We start from the raw sequence: 24,945 nt of genomic DNA, 5'->3' as shown, positions 1-24,945 counted from the left end.
TCTTTTCCTCATAAATTAGTGCTATTTGGTTATTTGCAATTCAGTTCATACATGAAAGGCTACATAAATTCTGAATTCCTTATACTTGTTATTTTTTTTCAATAATTAGTTGGTACCCTGATTATTTCTAGTGGTAGTCAATACTTTTTTTTTCCTTTTTAACTCTTACATACTATGAACTCACAGATTTTTATATATTCAGTATGTTTCCAGCAATTGAATTTTTTAGTCTTTTTGATGCTTAAATTGTTCCACATTTACTCAGTCGGTGATCCTTCATGTTGGTAACTATATCTTTTCAATGAGACTTAGTTTTTGATAATTTCTTTGGTACCTAGCACAACATGATCTGAGGCCAATATTCTATATTTCTGGTCTCACACTTAAATCCTCCTGTCTTCTCAGAATCACAAGGGCCCAAAATTAGGATACTGAAGATATTCTTCCACATTTCCCCTTTCAGATCAGTTTATCAAATGAAATAAATTCCTTTGATATTTATCAGGATTGCAATAAATTAATGATTAATCTGGGAAGAACTAAAATGTTTATGTTATTGAACCTCTCTATCTAGAAATACGGAATCGTCTCCTTTGCTCTTCTTTCATTGTAATCCAAGAATGTATCACAGTTTTCCTCTAGAAGTATGGATGTTTCTAAGGTTTAATCCTAAGTATTTTATGGATTTCTCTGATGATTTATGGTTCATTATGAACCCCATTCTAAACCCTCTAATTGCTTGTAGGAGCTTTTCAGTTTAATTTCTTAGGTTTAACCATCAAATTGTGTAGAAAAAAATAGTTATTGGTTTCTTCCTTTCTAATGCGTATATACAATTTCTCTTTCTTATGTCATTAGCTAATACCTCCTGTATAATATTTAGTAATGTGATATTAGACCATTCTACTTTATTTCAGACTTTTATGAAAATAATTCTTTCTCACTTCCTTGTTATATGAGGTACTTGATACAGGTTAAGAAAGTTTATCTTTATTCCTAACTTGCTACACATTTATCTCAGAAATAGATGCAAAGTTTTCCAGTACCTATTGAAATGATCATATCGTTTTCTCTTTTAATCTATTAATGTAAGAATTTTGCAATAATACATTTATAGAAACTGTACCACCCTTCACTTCTGGAACAGACTTCATTTAGATTTTCAAAGGTATTGATAAAAAGTTATGCATAGTATTATCTTTAATATTTTGTAATTCCCTTATTTTATTGTTCTCTTAAATGTTCTTTAGCGAAATGACTCATTCATTATTTCTAAATATTTTTGTACAATACTAAATGCATTTAAGGGTATCTATTTTCTTCCTAAGATCATTTTAGCAATATCCTAAAAGTGCAAAATGCATAGTGCTCTCACCATTCATTTCAAATTAGCTATAATTTCATGATTTGTTTGTTCTTTTTAACCTGAAGTTTCAGAATGATATTTTAAAATGTCCAAGTTAATACATTTTATTTGTCCTTTGTATTTTTATTTTATTTTACTGCACTAAGGTTGAGGCACATAGCCTGGGAGGTTTCTACTTTGAGGAATTTATTATGATTTTCTTTGCCACATGGTCAAATCTGTGATTTTTTTCCCCCATAGGTTTTTGACCATTCTTTGTCTATGCCTTCCTCTCAGTTCCTCATCAATATTTACCAATCCTCAACCCAAGAAGCTTTCCTATTTAAATCCCAGCATCTCCTATCACCTTCCATGCAAAAACGGTGGTAACATCTCTAACTATGCCTACGAGACTTTGGAATAAAGTTAATGTCTACTTTTTACTTTCTCCCTTTTCAGCCTTCAAGAAATCCACTTCAACTCTACTAAGCCCTACGCTGCACAGGGTATGACAATTAAATTTGAGGGCTGCTGTTTCGTAGGAAGACTGTGTAAGCCTGGTGCTACCTGTGAATCATTATACTCCAGTGGGTTTTGGGACGGTTTCCACTGCTCTTAACTCAAATGACTGTAGTATTAGATGTTATGTGTTATGTCAGAAAATGAGACATTGAACATAACGTTATTCTTCTTTGGGAAAGAAATAACAAATTTAGAAGGGTTTTGATGATTACTATCCCATTATCAAAAAATAAGAATTTAGAAGAATATACTGGAGAGTAGAAAAGGAAGACATAGGTGTAAAGGAAGATGATAAGATTTATGTGTATACCTTTTCCCCCCTCATGTTAGAGTCTATGTACTTAAATAAATACATGTTAATGAATATATCTTTGGGGTGACAACTAATCAGTCATGCAAACGTAAACAAGAAAGAGGGAATAAACATCTCTAGGGATGCTTCAGAGCAAAGGTCCGGGCTCAAGGGATGCTCTCAAACTCTTTCCTGTGAACCAAGATTTGAATATTTGTGGCCATGGCCTTTCACACGGCCTCTCCCAAACCCCAAAACACATACAGAGTTGTTTGTATTCTGAAGTAAAAACATCAGAGTAGGCAAGCTAGTGCTTTCATTGGGTGCTGGATTCGGAGTATCAAAATATGTAGGAAAACACAGATCTTATATTTGAATATCCTTATGATAGGTAATACTGAATATTTCCACAACAAATTTAAACAATAGAATACGGGACAAAACCATTCAACAAAGAGTTTTTGGGCTGTGAGGAGCTGAGGCTGAGGAGGGTGTCTAGTGAAGAGACAGTCATGTTCCTTACTATATCTGACAGAGACCCAGGGGAAAGGCCTGTTTATAAAAGAAGACCCATGACTCAGAAATAAAACACATAATTATGGCATAACCATAGAAAGGACCCATCATCAGAAAAATATAAAATAAGGGCTACTCAACTCCTATGGAATGGTCTCTCATCTTTGTACTACTAGCCACTCATCCTTTATACCTGGATATCTGGATAACAGCATTTGGTATCTAGTCCAATTAATCTCTTTATCATTCTTGCCAAAGTAAAATCCTAATTTACAATACATTACTATCCTACTTTGAATGACAAGAAATTTACTTTCTGATTGGAGAACTACACTCTAAGGAATCCTTCAAAAAGCCTTCAAAGAGGTCAGAGAATCAGACCAAAGTGCATCTGACTCCAAAGCCCTTACCACTGCACAATAATTCCGCCCACCCCCACCCCAGTTTCAATGTTGTTTTAATACAAATCTCAAGAGCATTCACGTGGGAGCCTGGGTATCCCCTCAACAATAATTGGTTTTTTGTTTTGTTTTGAGACCCCAAACTTCCATTCTATATGTTCAATGACTTCGTATTTATGCACATTTACTCAGGTATTTTAAATGAGTTATTTTTTCTCATTTTTTTTGTGTGTAGATAGCATAATTAAAAAGTTTAAATAAGTTGAAAGAGCAGATACATGTATCTAGAAGGATTTGGTATATCTCTTTTATACACACAGACATATACACACACACACAAATAGACTCACACACAATTCGGTCCATGTGATATTTGACCTATCAAGGCTAAAGATGTAGTGTTATTCCATTAAAAATACCACTGCATAAAATGCCACTGTAGATTGCTCTGCACCGACAAGAGTGGAAAGTCTCTGCTTCACAGAAGCAAAGCATAACTGTACTTCAGGACTGCAAGGTACCGTAGCCAAATCCTTTGAATCACTCATGTCAATATGTTATCCTCTAAAGAGGATGATCTGAATAACCACCATCCCTATGTAGGTCCTAAGAAATAAATTTATTTCAGCTTCTTGACATTCTAATCCTTATATTCCACAGAACTTAAGCAATTAAAATTATGAATGACCTCCATGCTATTTTAATATAGGAAGTTCCTGTAAAAGTAATTGTGGTTTTCGCCACTGCTTTCATTTCAGAGATTAATTGAAAGTAATGGCAAAAACTGCAATTACTTTTGCACCAACCTAACCCTCCCTTTATCAAACTTTTATCCTCTTGGTGAACAGAAAAGCCAGATTCTATTTACCTTTTTTGTCTTTATTCAGATATAATTCACATCCTATACAATTAACCCATTTAAAGTATATAGCTCAGTGGTTTTAAAAATATTCATAAGGTTGCTGAACCATTGCTGCTATCTAATTCCAAAATATTTCATCACTGCAAAATGAAACCCCATCACCATTATAGTCACGACACATTCTTCCCTCCCTCAGCCCATAGCAACCACTAATCTACTTTCTGTTTCTATGGTTGTACTGATTCCAGACATTTCATATAAATGTCATACAACATATAAACTGTGACTGGCTTCTTCATTTTGTCATAATGTTTTCCAGGTTCATCCATGATGTAACAAGTATCTGTACTTCATTTTTATAGTCAAATAATACTCTACTGAATGGATATACCACATTTTCTTTACCCACTCCTTAGTTAATGAGTATCATTTTTTTCTACTTTTGGCTATAATTAATAATGCTACTATGAATATTTGTGTACAAGCTTTTGTATGAACATATGTTTTCAATTCTTTGGAGTATAAACCGAGAAGCAGAATTGCTGCGAACTTCTTGAGGAACTGCCAAACTGTTTTCCAAAGCAGCTGCACCATTTTACATTCCATTAACAATTTATGAGGTTCCAATCTTTCCACATTCTTGCCAAAACTTGTTTTGTCTGTCTACTTGATTATAGTCATCCTACTGGATGTGAAATAGTATCTCACTGTAGTTTTGACTTGCATTTTCCTAATGACGAATGATGCTGAGCACCTTTCCATGTGCTTATTGGTCATATGTGTATCTTCTTTGGATAAATGTCTATTCAAATTCTTTGCCCATTTTATAAAATTGGTTTCCCCAGTTCTTTTTAAGCCTTTGAATTTCAATGGAAATTCAATCCATGTGTTCATTATTCTTGTTCACTGATGAGTGTTTTCCAGGAAATCTTGTTAGACGCTGTTAAAGTTATGAGTTTTAAAACCCCATGCTAACATCCATTAAAAGAATGTTGTCTTTGGAGTGACAGGTAATAACGATAATGTTCTAAACTGAGTATCATCCATATCAAATTTAAATTCAAATCTGACTTAAGTGCCCATGACAACAATCAGTGTGAAAGTTTAATATATTCAAAAATAATTATTTAGCAACACTTATTGCCAGATGTTGCACAAGGCACCAAGGATGATAAGAAGAAGAAAAATGTTAAAACATGTAAGTGGCTTATAGTATCTCATACAATCTTTACCAAAAAATCCTATGATATTATTATCACACTTACAAATTAGATAATCATGGTCCCTTCTTTCATAGAGTATCATCTACTTTAAAACCAGCAAAAGTGTAATTATAAACAAAGTGAGATAAATGTTAATGAAGGGAACAACTGGTAGAAAAAGTTGCCTCACCCAAATGTGGTATTTTAGGTGAGTTTCTTAGGGAAGGATATATGTACTGAGTCATGAAGGATGAATTGAAATTAGCCAGGCAAATCAAATGAGGATGAAAATGCATACAAATAGTACAGGTTGAAGGACTAGCAGGTGTAAAAGGGAACTGGAAGCAAGGCAAGGCATTTCTTCTAATGTATTAGAAGAGTTGAGTTTGTATATGAAACTCACTACTGGATTACTTCATGATATTAGTAACTTTTCACTGACTCCTGACTCTAGATTGTGTCTGTTGGCTTTATGAATGTTGATGTTCCATCCTGGATCATTGTTTATTCATCATCATAAGATGGCCCCTGGGATACATCTTTCAGGCTAATAGATTACTGACCCTGCCAAGACCTCTCAAAAATATCTCGCTAATGGCATATCAATCTTCATTAACCAACCGCCCATCTCTTCTAACAGCAGGTCCTTGACCATCAAAGGTAATTTTGTCAACCTTACATTTGGAGGCTCACCTTTTATCAAAAACACAAATGTTGCTGAATAAATGCTGTTTGTCATTCCAGGATGTTTATCATTTCTACCTAAGGAATTAACTAACACATAATGATGTCCTCATCAAGCAGATAAGATGACATTAGGAAGGACAATTTAACAAGATGACCAAATCAAGTCCCCAAATGAGGCAACGGGGAGTTGAAGGAACTGAGAAAGCACAACCTAGAAATAATAAGACTTCAGGGCACTGAATATTTAAAGGATGACATTAAAGAGTGGCATTAGGATAATTTTATATATCTTCAGAGGGAACCAATAATCAAACAGAGGATTGAAACTATTATTAGAATTTGAATCTACGAGTCTTCATTTTTGTGACTGAATAGGTATTGTTTTAAGTGCATGAGCATTTGAACTTTTTGAAAACTTAATTTCAAAATGTATTGGTGGCCATGATGTTAAATAAAAGATTTGTCTAGATATTTTGTTCTTACTAATTAGTCTCAGTGAGGTAAAGGGATCAAGCATCCTCACAAGTTAGAATACTTGTTTAAGAAAAAAAACTTTAGGCTGGGTGCACTGGCTCACGCCTGTAATCCCAGCACTTTGGGAGTGGGTGGATCCTTTTAGCTCAGGAGTTCAAGACCAGTCTGAGCAACATGGTAAAACCTCCTCTCTACAAAACATACAAAAATTAGCCGGGCATGGTGGCTCGCATGCCAGTAGTCCCAGCTACGGAAGTGGGGAGGGTGCTGAGGTGGCAGGTTCACTTGAGACCCGGAGGTCTAGGCTACAGTGAGCAATGTTCACACCACTGCCCTCTGGCCTGGGTCACAGAGCAAGACCCTGGCACAAAAACAAACAAACAAACAAACAAACAAACAAACAAAACTTTAGGTCTTTAAATAAAAATAAAGCTACAACCAGTCCCAAGATAGCAAAATTTTTAATATTTATTATAAGATATATTTTGGTGTACTTTATTCACTTTTACTATAACATTAATATGCCAAGTTTCTTCAAGATGTACTGCATGCTTGGAAATTGTTATTAAGCAAATTCCCTTTGTTGATGGCAAATTCAGATCTAAAGAGAAGAGCTTCCTATATCCATTGATTAGCACCTGTTTCAGAAGCAGATTAGTTATGGAATAAAGTTGCCCCATAAAGTTAGTTTACTCAGTAAACAGAGTATGTTTCATTATTGTTACTAATAAAGAGTTTTAAAAGACATACAATTTATTTCCCTAAGTAAAAGGGAAAACTAGAAAAATATAGAATAATTATTTTACAGTTTTTGTCGCATTAAGAACCATACCTACTTAATCATCCCAGAATTCCAATTCATAAATTTTTAAATCCCACCATATAAAAAATAAATTCAAGGAGATTATTAACACAAATTTCAAGATAGCGAGAAGGGACAGAGTCAGGGAAGGGGCACACAGAAGTTTTTCAGGATTATAGCATTGCTCTCATTGTTCAGTGGGACAGTTGTTCTATTAGGATTCTCCAGAGAAACAGAACCAATAAGAGAAATAGATAGATACAGATGCAGATATATAAAAAGATTTATTATAAGAAACTGGCTCAAATAATTATAGAGTCTGAGAAACCCCAAGATCTGCAGTTGGTAAGCTGGTGACCCAGGAGAGCCAATGGTATAGTTCCAGTCCAACTCTAAGTTCTAAGGCAGGAGAAGGCTGATGCAACAGCTTGGAAACAGGCAGAGAGAGCAACATTTCCCCTAGTCATTCTTTTTATTCTATTCAGGCCTTCAATTTATTGGATGATGCCCACACACATCAGGGAGGGCAATCTACTTTATTCCGTCTACCAATTTAAATGTTAATCTCATCCAGGAACACCCTCACAGACACACCCGGAAAAACCTTTAACCAAACATGTGAGAACTCCATGGCTGTGTCAAGTTGACACAAAATTAGCAATCCCAGTTGGTTATCCTGATAGCCACTAGTGTTTACAATTACTTATCTACACAGTGTGTGTGTGTGTGTTTATTCTATGTTTAAGAAGGAAAGTTGAATTAAAAAACAGAACTACGGCAAGCAGCACTAGAATTCATGTTATCAAATGCAGTAAAAAATAATAAAGACCTAAAATTGGGTTTTGAATAAATAAATGGAGAAGAGACAAATCTTCTTGATGGAAGAATTCTATTTAATATATGCAGACACTCCACTCTCCAGAAGGTGAACCTTTTCTTCCCTGCATTGAGGGTGAGACAGGTTTAGTGACAGAGTTGGGCAAAGGAAGAAAATAGAAACTGTACAGTGGAGAAACCTGACAAACATGACTTTAACCAAGTGATAAAGGTTAACATTATCAGTGATGTCATGTGGATATCATGTACCCCTACATGACGTGATAAGAAAGCTACTTCACTTCTATGGTATTCTTCCACAAAATCTGTAACCCCAGTTTAATTATGAGAAAGATATCAGATAAACCCAGATTGGTGACCATTCTACAGGATACCTGGCCTGTATTACTCAAGATGGTTAAATCCATGAAAAATGAGGAAAGTCTGAGAAACCATCACAGACCAGACCCCCAACAGACCAGAGGATACTGTGAAAATATAACAACAAAATGCAATGTGCTAGAGATTGAGTCCTGAACAGAAACAGGACATTAATGAAAAAGACTGGTAAGTTCAAATCATATACCAATGTTGATTTCTTAGTTTTGACAAATGTACCATGACAATGTAAGATGATATTATTAGGGGAAAATAAATCTGGGTGAGGCAAACTGTGTATAGTTTGCTACTTTTCTGTAAATCTAAAATTATTCCAAAATACAAGTTTGTTAACAAAATATATTAGGTTGGCTACTGAAACTCTTGCTAGGGTCGTATCATCTATGAAGGACAATCTGATTTCAAAACTAGAAAGATGCATTTGTGCTTGTCTCCCTCGTTCTGCATGTTAAGTACTCCAGGAGACCAAGAATAGATTTCAGTCATTAGAGATGGCAAACCAAGACCTCTGCTCAGCACTAAAAGTTTTTAAAAGCAAAGAACCAACAAGAATAGAGATTTATACATGAGATAAGCCCAAGTTTGCTGTTGACCTTGAAGGACAAAATAGATGAATCTATTTGGCTCAATAGATAAACATTACACATTTGTCCTGGGTGGAAAAGGTGGTATATTGAGGCTATATAATTAAATATTTTTCATTAAAATTTTATAACAATCGTTATAACATGTTAGAAAGTCCAGTGCATTCTAATGAGCAAGAGAGTCCAGGACTATGCTAATTAGTGTAAAGGAAGGGAATAATATTTTAACTTTAGAAACCTAAGAATACATGGACTTAAACTACACTGCACTATTTGGTAGTTAAGACAGCAATTGACAGTCACACAGTTATAAACTAGATCTAACACAATATACAATGCAAATACAGAAGTAAAGAAGACAGTGGAATAATGTGGGTTTTTTTTTTCCTTCATTAGTGGTTAGAAACCACTACATGCAATATGAAACGAGAGTCACCACAGAATTTTAACTATGGGATTTTCCAAATATATTAACTGCTTAAAACCAAATTTAAATTTTTAAAAATTGAGATCCAATTATGAAATCTTAAATTGCCAAGCAAACATATCAATCATGAACAAGTCTTTTCAGAATGACTACCTTCTATCTGGTACTGACCTAACTGTCATATGGATCTTTTAAGAACCACAGCTTACAGTCCTTGTTCTTTAGTTAATCTTGATGGAGACATAAGGTAAATAAATGCCTATCAAGTAAATCTATTTTAGTAAGTTTGTGTCATGCTCAACCATTACTTTTCATGCCCTGACTTCATAGAAAGAAAATAATATTTTACAGGTCGATTCTCACAAATATAAATTATGTTTTTAAGTCTGTGAAATTCACATGATGAAAGATCTCATGTGGGATCACCATTAACACATAGCCAAATGAATTCAACTTAGCCCTTTAAACTTATATGAATATTGAAAAGGATTAAGCAAAGCAATGTCAAACTATCCAACTTTTGCTCCAGAACAAGTATGTCTAACTCACTGTGAAAAAAGGTGTTTTTGGAAAGTAATACCAGATCTTTATTGTTTCCTAACACCTATCATTCCCAAATAATGTGATTGCAGAGAGCACAGTGAAACAAAAGGTAGCTTTTGCATTTCATTTTTCAGCACCACAAGATTAGTATGTGGGAGAAAATTCTTTTATTTCTCTTCATCATTTTTTCCCCCTAAATAGGGGACTAACTAACTGCTTGCCTCATTGAGAATTCTCCACACAGCTCTACATGATAAGTTTTTCTCTGGATTAACAAGTTATAATGATCAGAACCTCAAGAAACTTCTGAGGAAAATAAAAATAGGATAAGATGAGACCCAGGGTTAGCCAGAAAATTTTCATTTTCTAGAAACTGAAAGGCTGAAATTGCTTTTAACATGAAAAATAATTCAGAGCTGATTCAAATCCCAATTCTTGTATTAAAATATATGTACTAAAGAAGCTATTTGGTATATTTATGTGTCAACTTTAAGCCTGAAGTCAGCACTGGTAGCAGACTGTAGATGTCTTGAATGTTAAAAAAGTGAAGGTACAAATACATTCTGGTGTAGCATTGCTCTTTTCAAATACATTTTTCTATTTTATTCCTCTATACTGGCATAATGAATAGTGCTATTGCTGTTTAAGACTTAAAACAGCTGCATTTCTAATTTTGGCAGATTATGAGGGATTTTTATATGGGTTGCATGTTAAAAGCAAATAAATGACATGCCAACCAGCAGAATGAGAGTGCTGGGCAGATGGTGGCATGGCTGAGTTATTGAACTGAAGTGTTATGCGCCACCAATCATGGAACAAAAGGAATATCTGGCAGCTTTTCAAGTGAAGCCCAATCTTTTACCTCCAACAAAAATAATGTCCATGAAGTCTTCAGATAGCCATTTAGTAGCCATTCTCCAATTGGCTTTGTTAATGTAGGCAGCTTTCAATGACTTTTAATGATCATTGATCTTGAGAGTATGAAGTATTCTGCCATTCCTTCCTTTCCTCCTCCAGGATCTTTTGTCATGTGTTTGTGTATGGGGGGGGGGGGGGGGTGGTGTGTGTGTGTGTGTGTGTGTGTGTGTCTGTGTACAGAGAAAGAGAGAACTGAATATGGAAATAAAGTATTTGTTATGATTTTTCAACACTGCATAGGAAGAAATCAAAAGGCATTCCAATACGACCTCTTAGTAAAAAAGATCATCTATCCACATAAAACCATAAAACAATCTTGATTGATATTGACCTTCATTGACCAATCCTGATTAATACATTTTTAAACCTGCATTCAGAATGCCACTAGGTACATTTATCCAAAATCTAGATGATTCGTTTTTGAATAAACATCAAGGAATTCACCAAAGAAAGATCTGGTCTTTAAGAGCAGGTTTTTATATGATTCAAGGCAGCTTATGAAGTATAAAAATAAAGTTATATGACTGTTTTTTAAATGGATATTCTAGAATTTATATACTTAACCAAATGTTGTCTTTTCTAACTGAGACAACATCCATTGTCAGTTACTGACATTTTATTATATTTTGTATGTTTCTGTAAGCCACCAAAACTTACACCATGCATTTTGGGAAAATATGAGATAAAACAGGGAAACAAAGCCATTCATAAATGGTACTAATAGGCTATATATTTAATTATAATATTGCATTGCTCTTCCTGATCTATTTCTTTTTCTCTTTTCTACTTTCCCTGTGTCCTTTCTTTCTAAGATGATTTTACAAAATCCTTATGTCGTAAGCAATGTGCTCGATACTTTACATCATAACCATGATCAATTCTCAGTTTGCAGATCAGGAAACTGTGGTACTCAAACACTAAATAATTTTCCTAATGCCACACAGCTAGTAAACACAGCAGCTACTGAAATTAAACTCAGGCAGGTTACTTCTAGACCTGTTCTTTTAAACAGTAGGGTATTCTATGTAGCACAGAATTAAATAAGATATAGAAAATTTAAAACCCTGGAGAAATTGGGAATTATGCCAAATACAACAAGTTAGTATAATAAAAGAAATGCAGTATTAACTTATACCATTATTAAAAACAGCCTACAAATTAGATTTGAGAGTCCAAAACCAAAGCAAAAACAAACGTTAGATGTAATAAAAGTAATATTTCTCATAAAATAGAGCTGTTTGGGGTACTAAGGTATGAGGAATTTGTGCTGTAAGGAAATCACTGGGTGATATAGTAAACAATTTCTTCCACAAGACTTCCACAATATGCTTCCACAATAAATATGGGCAAAGGATATGAACAGACACTTTTCAAAAGAAGACATTTATGCAGCCAACAAACATGAAAAAATGCTCATCATCACTGGTCGTTAGAGAAATGCAAATCAAAACCACAATGAGATACCATCTCACAGCAGTTGGAATGGTGATCATTAAAAAGTCAGGAAACAACAGGTGCTGGAGAGGATGTGGAGAAATAGGAATACTCTCACACTGTTGATGGGACTGTAAATTAGTTCAACGATTGTGGAAGACAGTGTGGAGATTCCTCAAGGATCTAGAACTAGAAATACCATTTGACCCAGCAATCCCTTTACTGGATATATACCCAAAGGATTACAAATCATTCTACTATAAAGACACATGCACACGTATGTTTATTGTGGCACTGTTCATAATAGCAAAGACTTGGAACCAACCCAAATGCCCATCAATGAGAGACTGGATAAAGAAAATGTGACACATATACACCATGGAATACTATGGAGCCATAAAAAAGGATGAGTTCACGTCCTTTGCAGGGACATGGATGCAACTGGAAACCATCTCTCTCAGCAAACTAACACAAGAACAGAAAACCAAACACCGCATGTTCTCACTCATAAGTGGGAGTTGAACAATGAGAACACACGCACACAGGGAGGGGAACATCACACCCTGGGGCCTGTTGGGGGATGGGGGCTTGGGGAGGGATAACATTAGGAGAAATACCTAACATAGATGATGGATTGATGGGTGTGGCAATCCACCATGGCACATGTATACCTATGTAACAAACTTGCACGTTCTGCACATGTACCCCAGAACTTAAAGTATATTTTAAAAAATAAAAATAAATAATAAAATAAATAAATAAATATGCTACTGAAATTTACAAGTGTGTTATTTATAACATCATTCAATATGTCACATTGAAGGTCATTTTAGTAAAAGTATTTCTGCAGGCTGTGCATGTGTGTAAACAGTGTGATCCAGGTTTGTACCCTCTTTGGAGTGAAATTTTATTTATCTAGTTGCTCTGTCCAGTAGAACTTTTTTCAGGTAGTGAAAATGTTCTATATCAATATGGCAGCCATTAGCCACATGTCTCTATTGAACACTTGAAATGTGGCTATTGTGACTTAGATGTAAATAGTCACATATGGTTTCAAGCTACCACACTGAACGGTGCAGACCTAGATAAATGGTTGCACTGTGTATCTCTCAGCCAATTCTCATCAGTGGAATTTCATACTTTTGTAACAAATAGACAAAATAAAAACCCAAACATTGTTATTCTCTAGTTTAAGCCTCAAGCACAAGAAATTTGTGCTGTCCAACTCAGCAGAAAACCAAAGGTTTTTTCAAACATTCTAACTAAAACCAAATCCTATCACCTCTTTATTGAAGTGAGCCAAAATAATCCCTCTTTGCAAGATACTGTAATTGCCTAAAACATTTTTCATAGTATTGTCAGATTCTATAACTCATACATTTCATTATATCCTATGTGTCAAGCTTTCATTTTTGACATGGATTGTGACATTTTTGAAAATAAACCCCAAATAATCCAGAATCAAATTTAGTAAATAAGCCACATGTCTTTTAGAAGCCAATTTATATAAAAAGACAAAAATAACAAGCTAATGCCTTCCTATGTATTTTTTAGAATGATTCTTAATATCCCAAGTCCTGTTGTGCCATCAAGGCCCTAACATGGCACTTATGTAAATTAGACCAGACCATTAAACTTCCATTCTAAGAAGCAAATATAAGGAATTTTTAGCCTCACAGTAACCAGAGAATAGAGACAAAAGTCCCCTTTGTGTGGTTTTCATTGCCCTCATGTTCTTTTCCTGTTTACATAGGTGACAGTTATAATACTGTCTTCAATTAGCATAGTTATAGATGAAAAGAGAAGAGAAGGAGAAACAAGAATTTCTGGCTGAAAATCCACTTGCTAGATGTTGAGGAACTAGGCCTTAGGCTAATTCTGTGTGAAGAGAGGAGCTTGATATGTTCTTCCATGAAAACCACAGCATGTAATGCTGACAGAGATCTATGGAGATTTCGAATCCAGTTCTGGAGCACATGACTCAACTTTTTCTGTAGGTCTTGCCAGCTGACCCTTAGGTAGGGACAGCTGTTCTGCTAAATGGATAAAACTACAGAGCTCTAATATGGGTAGGAGGAGGGGAAGAAGGAACAGCAGGAGAGGTCAGCCAGCCTTCAAGATACCAATCCTCTTTCCTTCCAGACTGTTGAAATAGAAAGGCCAGAGCCCAAGGCCATCTTCAGGGCCACCTCTTAGGAGCTGTAATGAAGATATGAAACACAGAGGCTCCAGAAAGGAAAAGACAATGAATAAATTGATGAAGTCAAATGAGATGAGAACTGGGGGATACACCAAAAAGGAGTAACTACTGAATATATCTCAGAAAGCAAGCAAGAATATTTAGGAAGAAAAGAGCAATGGTTGGGAAAACTGATTCACTGAAGAGTGAATTTAGTACAACAGCAAATGGGGTTATTTGGTCATGGTGATGAACACAATCCAGGAGTCATAGAAATTAGGAAAACAATTGGTATTCCATGAATTAAGTATAATTTTGCTTGAGAAATACTGTGAAAGAAACTGCAATGTTTGAAAACAGGACTTTTTAAAATAAACAATTTTCTAAAAGATATTTTTTGACAATACTTAGGTGATAATAAGAGTCCAGAAAAAAAAAGAATTAATCAGATGATAATATTAATTTTACTAATAGATTATGTCAAGAAGAACTAATGGTAGACACAAATTCAATTCCTATACGACAACATTAACTTTTGGATATCATATATAGGACATCAATTTAATTATTCATGTATTTGCTGGCTTGTACATTTCACTGATTTAAGGATTTCTTCTTTCACTCAATAAATAGATATTGATCGCATGTGATATACCAGATCCTAAATATTCAAATATTAAAACAAATCGTTCCTATTTCAAGAAATGTGTAGTGCAGTGGGCTGGAGGTGGGGTGAGAGGATTGAGTACTTTACATTTGGCAACCATCTTGTGAAATGCTTTATATTTATTCTCATGAATTCTACAGACCAACCATGTATTGGAGATACTGTTAATGCTATTTTACAGCAGATGGATCAAGAGTCAGGGAAATGAGGTGGACTTGCTGAACATCATATAAGAAATAAATGACAACTCTGGGACTGAAACCAAAGTATTGACTGAAAATCAGCTACTTATGAAATTGAAGCTATGTGGAGATATAACATAAATATGATGCATATTTCTGAGTTAATTTATGTGAAGCCCTTGGAACAGTGCATAACAACATATTATAAATGCTATATGTCCTTATATTACCATCACTATTGTTACTATTATTTCTAAAAGAACAATATGTGGCAAGAAATATTATTTATTTAAAAGTATACGGCATGAAGAATATAATGCAGCAGAATGGAAAATGTGCATAAAATTTTCATATGAAATAAAAGGCTTCAAAAGACTTTTCACTTCGGGGTTTGTCTTATTCCCCAATTGACCTGGACAGAATTTCCAGCACTATTGTGTCATTGCTGTTCCATCTCCTCCCTGGAGAATCCACTTTATAAGGAGATAAATAACCAAGAAAACTATCAAAGTGAGGAAGAAGTGCTCCAAACGCAATATCCCTACTGAAGTCACAAGTAGGGAAAAGTGGGAGTCGATGGAAACATTCCAACCTGCTTGCTGTCTGCATTCTCTTCTCTGAGAAAATGGTTTAGTGTGGCACAAAGAAATTAAAACCATGTTGATAGAGTTAGGCTTTGTGTTCCCACCCGAATCTTATCTTGAATTGTAATCCCCATGTGTTGAGGGAGGGAAGTGGTTAAATTATGCAGGCGGTTTTCCCCATGCTGTTCTCATGATAGTGAGTGAATTCTCACAAGATCTGATGGTTTTATAGACGGTAGTTTTCCCTGAGCTCTCACAGGTACGTCTGCTACTGCCATGTGAAGAAGGTCCTTGCTTCCCCTTCTCCTACTGCCATGATTGCAGGTTTCCGGAGCCCTTCCCCAACCATGTGGAACTGTGAGTCAATTAAGCATCTTTTCTTTATAAATTACCCAGTCTCATGTAGTGTCTTTATAGCAGTGTGAAAACGGACTAATACACAGGTTTACTTGAAAGATAAGAATGGAAAGAGAATATTAACAGTCATAAAAAGGAAATGTTGAAAACACATTTAACATAAGCCATACTTGGGAGAAAAGAGAAATGATGTATATTTTCACATTTAAAGTTTCCACTGTTACAAAACCACCTGCAAAGATAATTGCAACTGAAGTTAGATAAGAGTTGGCTCTATTCAGCCTGTAACACTAGTACAAACACAAAGAAATATAAATTGAGCATTGAAGCCCAGGTCTTATAAAACCTTAATTGCCCAAGGAGTAGTAGGGCTGAGAAGGTGTTGCCTATAATTAATTCTGCTTTCTTAAAAGCAAACAAACAAAAACTATATCTATGTAGTGTACTTTTGACGAAATAATACAGTGACTTAATATATCACTCTTGGGGTTTTTATATTCTGCCTAAATTTCAGAGAAGATAAAATATTGCTACATTGCTAACCAATGTTTTATATGTAAGAGAAATTAATATAACTGGTACAATGCTATACAAAGTCAGTAATTTGTACCTTCTATAAAAGAAAAAAGAAGCTTAATAAAATGTTGTTACCACATATTTTTTTTCTGGTTTCTGGTTTAGGCACTGAATCTTAGTAAGAGAAAAACACGCTTATAAGGATTTCTTAAATATAGTGACCCTAAGACACTATTTCCATTTTGATCAGAATTGTGAACTTATGATGGGATCCTGGTGATGCAGTGTCACTGTTATACTGCTTTATATTTTGTATTATAACTATAGAGAAGAAGCTTCATTCAGGGTTTCTTAACCTCATTAAAGTTTGAGTATATGAATTAAATATTTACATTTTTATGAGGAAGAGGATAATAATGGTCTATGATAAACATCATCTCAATGGTTCCTGAAGCTCACTGCTACCTTTGCTGTTACAAATATCATCAATGATCCCTGAAATATAAACTCATACTGTAGCAGGAATTCTTTGAACAAGTCCTCAACTATTTCTGCTAACTTGTTCAAATTCAAAGGGCTAAATGGTATTGAAATGGTATTAATAGTGACTAAACACTTAGATTCAGACTCTGGTGTTACTCCTACTATCTGCAGGACATAGGCAAGTTACAATTCATATTCTATAGCTTCAAATATCTGACTTCTCTACTTTCCAGAGTCATTGTGAAGGAAACAAATTACTTATATAAACTGCTTCAAAAACCTGTGATATTATGTAAGCAAAGATTTCATGCTTCCTAACTCCTACTTTTCTATGGCTCAAATCTTCTGTGTAGAGAAACTGGATCATCCTGTCAGATAATTTCTTCCATGGTCATAACCTAGAAGAGTATCTCTAGAGTGGCCTGCTGAACCAGGACTCACCAAATGCTCAGAGAGGGGAAAAAGTATTCCATGAGAAAGTGAACTTGGGCATGATTTTGGAGAGCTATGCTTCATATTAGCATGCATCAAAGGTCTGAAGATTCCTGCAGCAAATAATTCCTTTAAAGTTGTTTAGTCCAACATTTCCCAAAGTTAACAGACCAGGACTCCCTTTTGTGGGATGTTTAATAAGCATACACATCACATTTAAAGGCTGCTTAGAGTGTGAGGAGAAGAAGCAATCTTAATAGTTTGCATTTATTGTGGAGTTGCTATGTATAGAAACTGTCTGAGGTGCTTTACAAGCAATAATTTATTTTAATTTATGTAAACACCTTACAATATAGGTGCTAGGGTTATCCCCATTTTACAGATGAGGAAATGTGGGCACAGAATGATTACACGTCTTGGCAATGATGTAAGTAGTGAAGAATAGAAAAAGGATATGAACTCAGATGTTCTGGCCTTGGAAATTATACTCTATCCTCATGCCTAATGCTTTATTTCCAGAATGAAAACAAAAATAGAATGCATGTAATATTATCACTGTATGATACTTTCATCTAGTAGAAGCTTTTTGTTTGATTAAGAAACAAACAACAAAAAAATCCTGAAGCCCAAGCCAGGCGCTGTGGCTCACACCTGTAATCCCAGCACTTTGGGAGGCTGAGACAGGCGGATCACAAGGTCAGGAGTTCAAGACCAGCCTGGCCAATATGGTGAAACCCTGTCTCTACTAAAAATACAAAAATTAGCCGGGTGTGGTGACGTGTGCCTGTAATCCCAGCTACTCTGGAGGCTGAGGCAGGAGAATTGCTTGAACTCGGGAGGCGGAAGTTGCAGTGAGCCAAGATTGAGCCACTGCACTCCAGCCTGGGTGGCAGAGCAAGACTGCCTCAAAAAAAAAAAAAAAAATCCTGAAGCTCAAAGGTTTTGCAATGTGTACAAAATCACGAAGAAAATCAATGGTACTACCTTCCTGAGAACTTAGTTCTTCAGCCCCTCAGATAAGTACCTGAACCATTTGGTAAACACATTGAACAATGTATGAGGGCAAGACTTGGGGTGGGCTAAAGGAAATGCCATCACACTCTCACAATGCTGTAGCTCTCCTGAGAGTTCTATTCATTTTTTCATTCCTCCTTCATCAACTCCATCAAAAATGGTTATTATGTTTGTTTAATTTTACTTCTAAAATATTTCTTGACCTCTCTGCCTCATTTTCAGCTCTTTCGTCATGGCCCGAGAATAGGCCCTCACCTATTCTGCCTGGACTACAGTGCCAGCTCTCTAATGAGGCTCCCTTCTCTTGATAGCGAGGACCAAATAACTAACTACATGTGAAAACAGCTTTTTGTAAAAGTTATAATACAAGATAATCTACTGTAAATCTATAATGAAAGAAGCCCAAGAAAAACATCTATTTTTTAACCTTAAATGTAAGAAGGAAAGATTCAACATTTATCTCTCAAACTTTTAAAACTGTGACTTTATTTGAGGAATTCTAGTAGTCCTTTTCTAGTCTCTATTTAATGACCTACAAGATCCATACACATACGTACATAAACACACACATATACACACTGATAATTATTACAGATAAAGCCAAAACCAACCAACCAGAGTTTGAGTCACTTAAATGTAGTCCTGTTACTAATTTGTTTGCTAAGGCTGAATTATCAGGGTTTGATAGAGGCCCATCAAGAAGAAGGCTTCAAATACATTACATAACCTTGATTTTACAGTTCAGTACCATACACTTGAACTTGACTTTGGCTTTGGTAAAAAAAATTTCCATGTTCAGTGTTTTCCTACTTGGTAACAATAGTAAGAATGCTAGTCCTTTGTTTAACACACAAAGAGAATTTGCCAGGAGTGGGATAGGTGGGGTAGGGAACTTTCACGCAGCTGTTATTTTTTTCCTCAATAACCCAATCCATTTACTCATGAGCAATCTTTTCCTGGCTTACTGTGTTTAAATGTACTAGCTCACACTAGTCATGTTTTTCAAAAAGAAAGGGAGGGAGAAAAAAATCAGCAAATTAGCCAGAAGCAGCTTGGTTAGTTTCCACTCCCAAAGCAGTTAAAAGATGATGAAAAGTCTGAGCAGAAAATGATATAAGCAAAGAAAAAAAAAATCTTGATGTTGTCTGAAGAAACAAAATTAACCTTGAAATTTTTCCCATTTTTTTCTCTCATTTTTACTGCAGTCCTATGTCAGAAAATTGTTCCTGCTGGTAGATTGTTAAGTATAAAAACAATCAGGTTATGTTTATGTCAAACTACAGAGTAAAATTTAATTTGTGATAAGGAAAAGAAAGTTTGGATAAATAAAATTTAACAGTAAAACTACAGGGCTTCAGAAGGAAAATGTCCACAGCTTGTTTATTCCTTTACCCACTGCAGTTTTGGTGAAACTGATGCTTAACTACACCTCCAGGAAACAGCATATATCCCAGGGCAATCAGCACCCTTCCTGGGACTGGGTCAGGAATGAGTATGTAATCCAAGCTCCCCTGCACCTATGGCCTGAAGTGTCCTTGCTGCTATCACTTGCCTTGCCTCAAATTATAACATGGTACAATGCTGCTCACTTGATAGGCCCTAATTTCTCTTATGTGGGCCAAAAGAATGCATAGCAAGAAGACTTGAAGTTCACCTTATTTTTGAGGATATATCTATAAATAATATTTTACAACAAATTGATATTTTTATAAAATGTTGTATATGTGGTAACTTTATTCTCATAGTCAGCATAGTCAGTAGTTAATATGTGAACTCATACATATTTATTGAGAACTGCATATCTATGGATAACAAAAGGATGAGGTGGGGAAAATATTGGTGAACAATGGTTAGGCCAGGTGCAAGTTGGATCTGCATTTACTCAGGTAGGCTGGGAACTGTGTGTCCTATGTGGCTCAGGAAAAGAATGGCAAAAATGGGTGGTAAAGTAATTCAGATTACTAACAGGTATTACAGGCCCTGCCCGGGTATACAAGGTGACTGAAACTTCATCAAAGTGTAGTGTAAGACATGAATATAATAAGCCGCATGCTAGAAAAATATAGTCAAAAATGGTAGGGAGTTAATGATTAAAATACAGTGAAAAAGACAGGGAACAGCAATGTGTACTTGGTAGAGATGGACAAGATGGACCAGGCTAGAGTAGGAGAAGAGGAGTGCTACCAAGTGGAGATTTTGAAGCTGGAGCCTTGTCTTATTGGTGAAGTCAGGAATGGCACTATGGGTGACTGATAACAAAAATAAGCAATAAGGAATCTGAGGAATCATAAACATGAATGTTAACAAAACCAAGGATGAATGGGTACTTAAAATGGAAAGTAAGATTAGAAATCTGACACCGATTATTGCCATATTTAAGTGGAAATGAGTCTTCAAGGAAAATAAATCACTTCACTGCAAAGAAGATGACATAAATAATTAAATGGCAATGGGAAATCAGAAGAGGGCCATATCACTCAACTCCTCAACTAAGAATGGAGGAAAATAAGAGGCAAAGCCTCTTGGAAATGGGACATCACCTTCAGGAGAGTCAGGATGCAAGGAAGACATAAAGACTGGGAAAAAGAAAGGAACATCAGGCATTTGATCACAATAGACTCAGGGCCTAAAAAGGCTAAGGGAAAAGAGATAAGAGATGTGAGTAAGAAATAAAGTTGTAATACAGGGTGGTGGAATGGTTTAAAAAAACTATTGTCAACATAAACATTTATTGAGCAAATCACAATGTTAAGCAATAGAATGGGAGAGGAGCTGGGAGAACACTGCTGCCGATGGTTACGAGAAAGCGCAGGCGATCTAAACATAATTGTGTGTGTGTGCAATTGATATACATAATTGAATAATTTAAAGGGTCAATGACATTGGGAAAATGGCACTATGTCATTCAAAACTAGAATTAAACTGTTACAGAATAGCTCCTTTTAAATACCAGAAAATAGCTGGTAAGAGTAAGGGAGCCCTTCTGGAGTCTGGTGCTGGGAAAGCAGGTAAGGAAACGGGCTGTTCTTAAAGGCCCTGTCAACAACTGTGGCCAGGAAAACAGGAGAGATGGAACATAAAGGGTAGATGGCAGGGGAGGTGGGGCATACGCACAATGAAGTTCTCAATTTGCAAAGATGGGAGAGGAAAAGCAGAAAGCTGTTCTCCTGCAGCAAGGGAATCCTAGAGGGCTATATCAGGTCAACACAAGGGAACAGCAGGTCTGGCTCATTAATGCTGGGATAATATGCAAATAAGCAGTCCTCTCCTACATAAATACACCCACACACAGGTTGCATTCAATCTGTCTGCTACTACTCTAAAGTGCTTGATAACAAAAGTAAAATGGAAAGAACAATGCATTATATTTAGAAATGCAATTTTAAAAATCCTCATATACTTCTGGACATTGACACAAGGCAAAAGGACTCATAAAACATATTACATTGTTTACAAAGCAGCCTAGCTATGAGTTTAATATGAATTATGGCAAGAACTGATCCAGTGCATGATTTCCCTGAATAATTAATTTAGTGTTCAGAAACAGGAAACTTAGAAAACAACATGTCTAGTCTGTAGTTTTGAGAGGTCAGGTGCAGTAAGCAAATGTCAAAAGAGCCAAAGGAAAGGAAAAAGGAAAACCCAGACAAAACAAGTGACTTCTTCAAAAAAATTAATAAAAAACCATCAAAGCTTTTGCTTTTTTAGTTTGCTTATTTAACAACTGGCAACCCTATAGACAATAGAAAAATAATTACTTTTATCTAGCAAAAAAGTTGTTTTATAGGATCCATCTACACAATGAAACTGTGGCAATCCCAGGATCTCACACAACTGTAGGCAACCAATAAAGATAAAAAGATAACTAGACTGAATCAAAGCAAAGTGAATAAAACAAAGATAAATTGAATTACAATCAGTGCATCCAATTACTGGGCTCTGAACAAGCTGAGGAACTTGAGGAAATAAAGTTGAGACTCTATAATGCTACTGGACTTCCTTTATTCAAAGAGACGGTAAACAAAGAAGTCAGGAGAGGAGAAAAGAGCAAGTCAATCCAAGTTTCTCAATAATTATTATCTTTTTAACAAAAGTTAACAATAAAAATTTGGACACATTATCATTGCATTGAGTATCACTGCAAGGATCTCCACTCTAGCTGTTGTTCTCTGGTGCTTTTTAAGAAAGTTAAATACATCCTTTTTTTTCTGTTTGGATAGGCACAGTCCTATTACTAACTGCCAAATCCTAAACAAGAAATACAAATGTGAGCAGAGGCAAATGTAGCCATTTCTCAGGGACTGAGTTAACTAGAGTCACATGGCATGACCTGACCTGCTCTAACTCCTGGGCTCTAACTCCTTGGTCTTGGCTTACCTCACAGCTACTGGACTTTTGACCTTAGTAAGTCAATGGCTTCTTAGCCCTGGTGTTACTTCTTGGCTTCCACACACTCTGTACATTTGCAGCCCTGATGGCTAATTTAGCTTCACTGTTGGTGAGTTTCTTGTTTGCTTTTGCTGCTGTCCAAATGATTCAAGGTGCTGAATGACGCCATCTGTACGTTGCCAGAGGTTGAGAGGGGGATGGGAGGAAACGTTAAGTCAAGAGACGTGATTGGAGCAGTACTGGGTATGGACACAGCCAATTAAAGGGAAACCTTTTGTTTCCCTTTTTCATGTGGACAGAGCTCCAACATCTCCTCTTGGAGCTGAGTTTGAGATATGCTTTTTATGTTTCCTTAAAAACATATGCCTAAGAATTCTTCAAATACAACTTCTAATCTACGGATAAAGAAAAAGTATAAAAGTATACTACCTGACAAGACCACTTCAATAAGATCGCCTTCCTGGATATCACTGGCCGTTTTCACCAGCTGAAGGATGTTTTCAGAGGTAGGGTCATGACGAAAAAGCAGGATCTTATCATACATTCCATAGAAACCACATTCAGGGAACTGCAAATACAAATACCATGAGAGTGTAAATGTCAAAATCCTTTCAAATATTTTGTTTTAAATATTTCAGGGCACAAATACAAGCTAATTAGAAAAATTCAAAGTATCTAGATCATTAAAAATTTTTTTAATTAAAAAATAAATAAATGGTAGAGTTGATATTGGGAAGACTCCAAATCAGAAGGAAAGAAATCACATAGATCATGGGGGCAGTAATGGTCAACTGGTTTTCTAATTAGAGAGCAAGAAAACAAGAGAATATGAGATAAGATTAAAATAAGTTCTGGCAGTAAAGTGGTTAAGAAATATAGGTGGGAAGAGGTGTACACCTTCACATGATTTAGAGCAATCCAGTAACATAAAAAGTGGGAGTCGCTTTATTCCAATTCTATTACACATAATAATGGCAATTTGTTTGCAAAAAACTGGGTCTGTCTGTTTTGGCATATTCAAAAATAAGAGATGACTCAATAAATCTAAACATATTCTGTATGTGAGCAGTAGCATTATCGAGGTCCTTTGATCAGGAGACCAGGGGAGGCAACCCACCTCTACCTTCTGTTGCCCCTACTGCATTCCATTCCATTCCGTTTTCATGCAATCTGTCAATCCACAATCTCATGAGCAGTGTAAGAAAAGGTCCATCTGCACAGCATGGAGGGTTTTTGTTAAAGCAAACAACCTAGGTTAATTCATTATGTGAAAAGGGCCCTTTTCTTGTAATGACTTTTTCACACAATTATTGAAGAATGCTATTGCTGCCATAAATTGACATTTGTAATGCAGTGGGAAAAGATGCAAACTCAGGGAAAAAGAAAATTATCTTTCTTCATCCTGGAACTGATGACAGATCTGGCACTTATGTCAATATAGGTGGACCTTAAGAAGCTACTGTCGGGGAGAAATGTCCAGAATCTAATATCTTCTGGAGATAAAAACAACGCATTATAAACCTCTCTTTCTTTTTCTTAGTCTTAGAATTAGGGGTTAAATTCAAATGAATCATTTTGTATGAACTAAAAATAAATATAATGAGAACATCTTATTGCTCTTAGGAGTCAGTGCTGATGACCAGGCTTAAAACTATTTCTGCATGTCACTTAGTAAAGTTAACTTCCTTAAAAAAAACACAACAGCTGAAATGATGTCACTGCTTCCAGTGTGCTAATTAAAAGAATAAAAACTTAGTTCACTTTTTTTTTTTTAAGAAATATCTACAATAATACTATTAGACCACAAGGAAACAAAGGGAAAATAAAAATAACATTTTCTCCACTTTAAAAAACAATGGATACCTCATGTACCATTTAAAAAATCAACTTCATTGAAGTATAAATTACATGAAATAAA

General features: G+C 35.5%; 1 protein-coding gene across 2 annotated transcripts in view; it reads right to left on the bottom strand.

Moving 5' to 3' along the window:
* PRKD1 (protein kinase D1) overlaps positions 1-24,945 on the bottom strand; it is a 355,221-nt gene that overhangs the window by 129,186 nt on the left and 201,090 nt on the right. For both annotated transcript variants that reach the window (XM_023227445.3, XM_023227446.3), the window contains exon 2: positions 23,457-23,595. In XM_023227445.3, coding sequence (XP_023083213.2) covers positions 23,457-23,595 — 139 coding nt within the window. The remainder of the gene's footprint in view (positions 1-23,456; positions 23,596-24,945) is intronic.

Source organism: Piliocolobus tephrosceles, chromosome 6 (assembly GCF_002776525.5).
Source record: "Piliocolobus tephrosceles isolate RC106 chromosome 6, ASM277652v3, whole genome shotgun sequence".
Lineage (NCBI taxonomy): Eukaryota > Metazoa > Chordata > Mammalia > Primates > Cercopithecidae > Piliocolobus > Piliocolobus tephrosceles.
The sequence above is the reverse complement of the archived record's forward strand: the minus strand, read 5'-3'. Positions and strand labels throughout refer to the sequence as shown.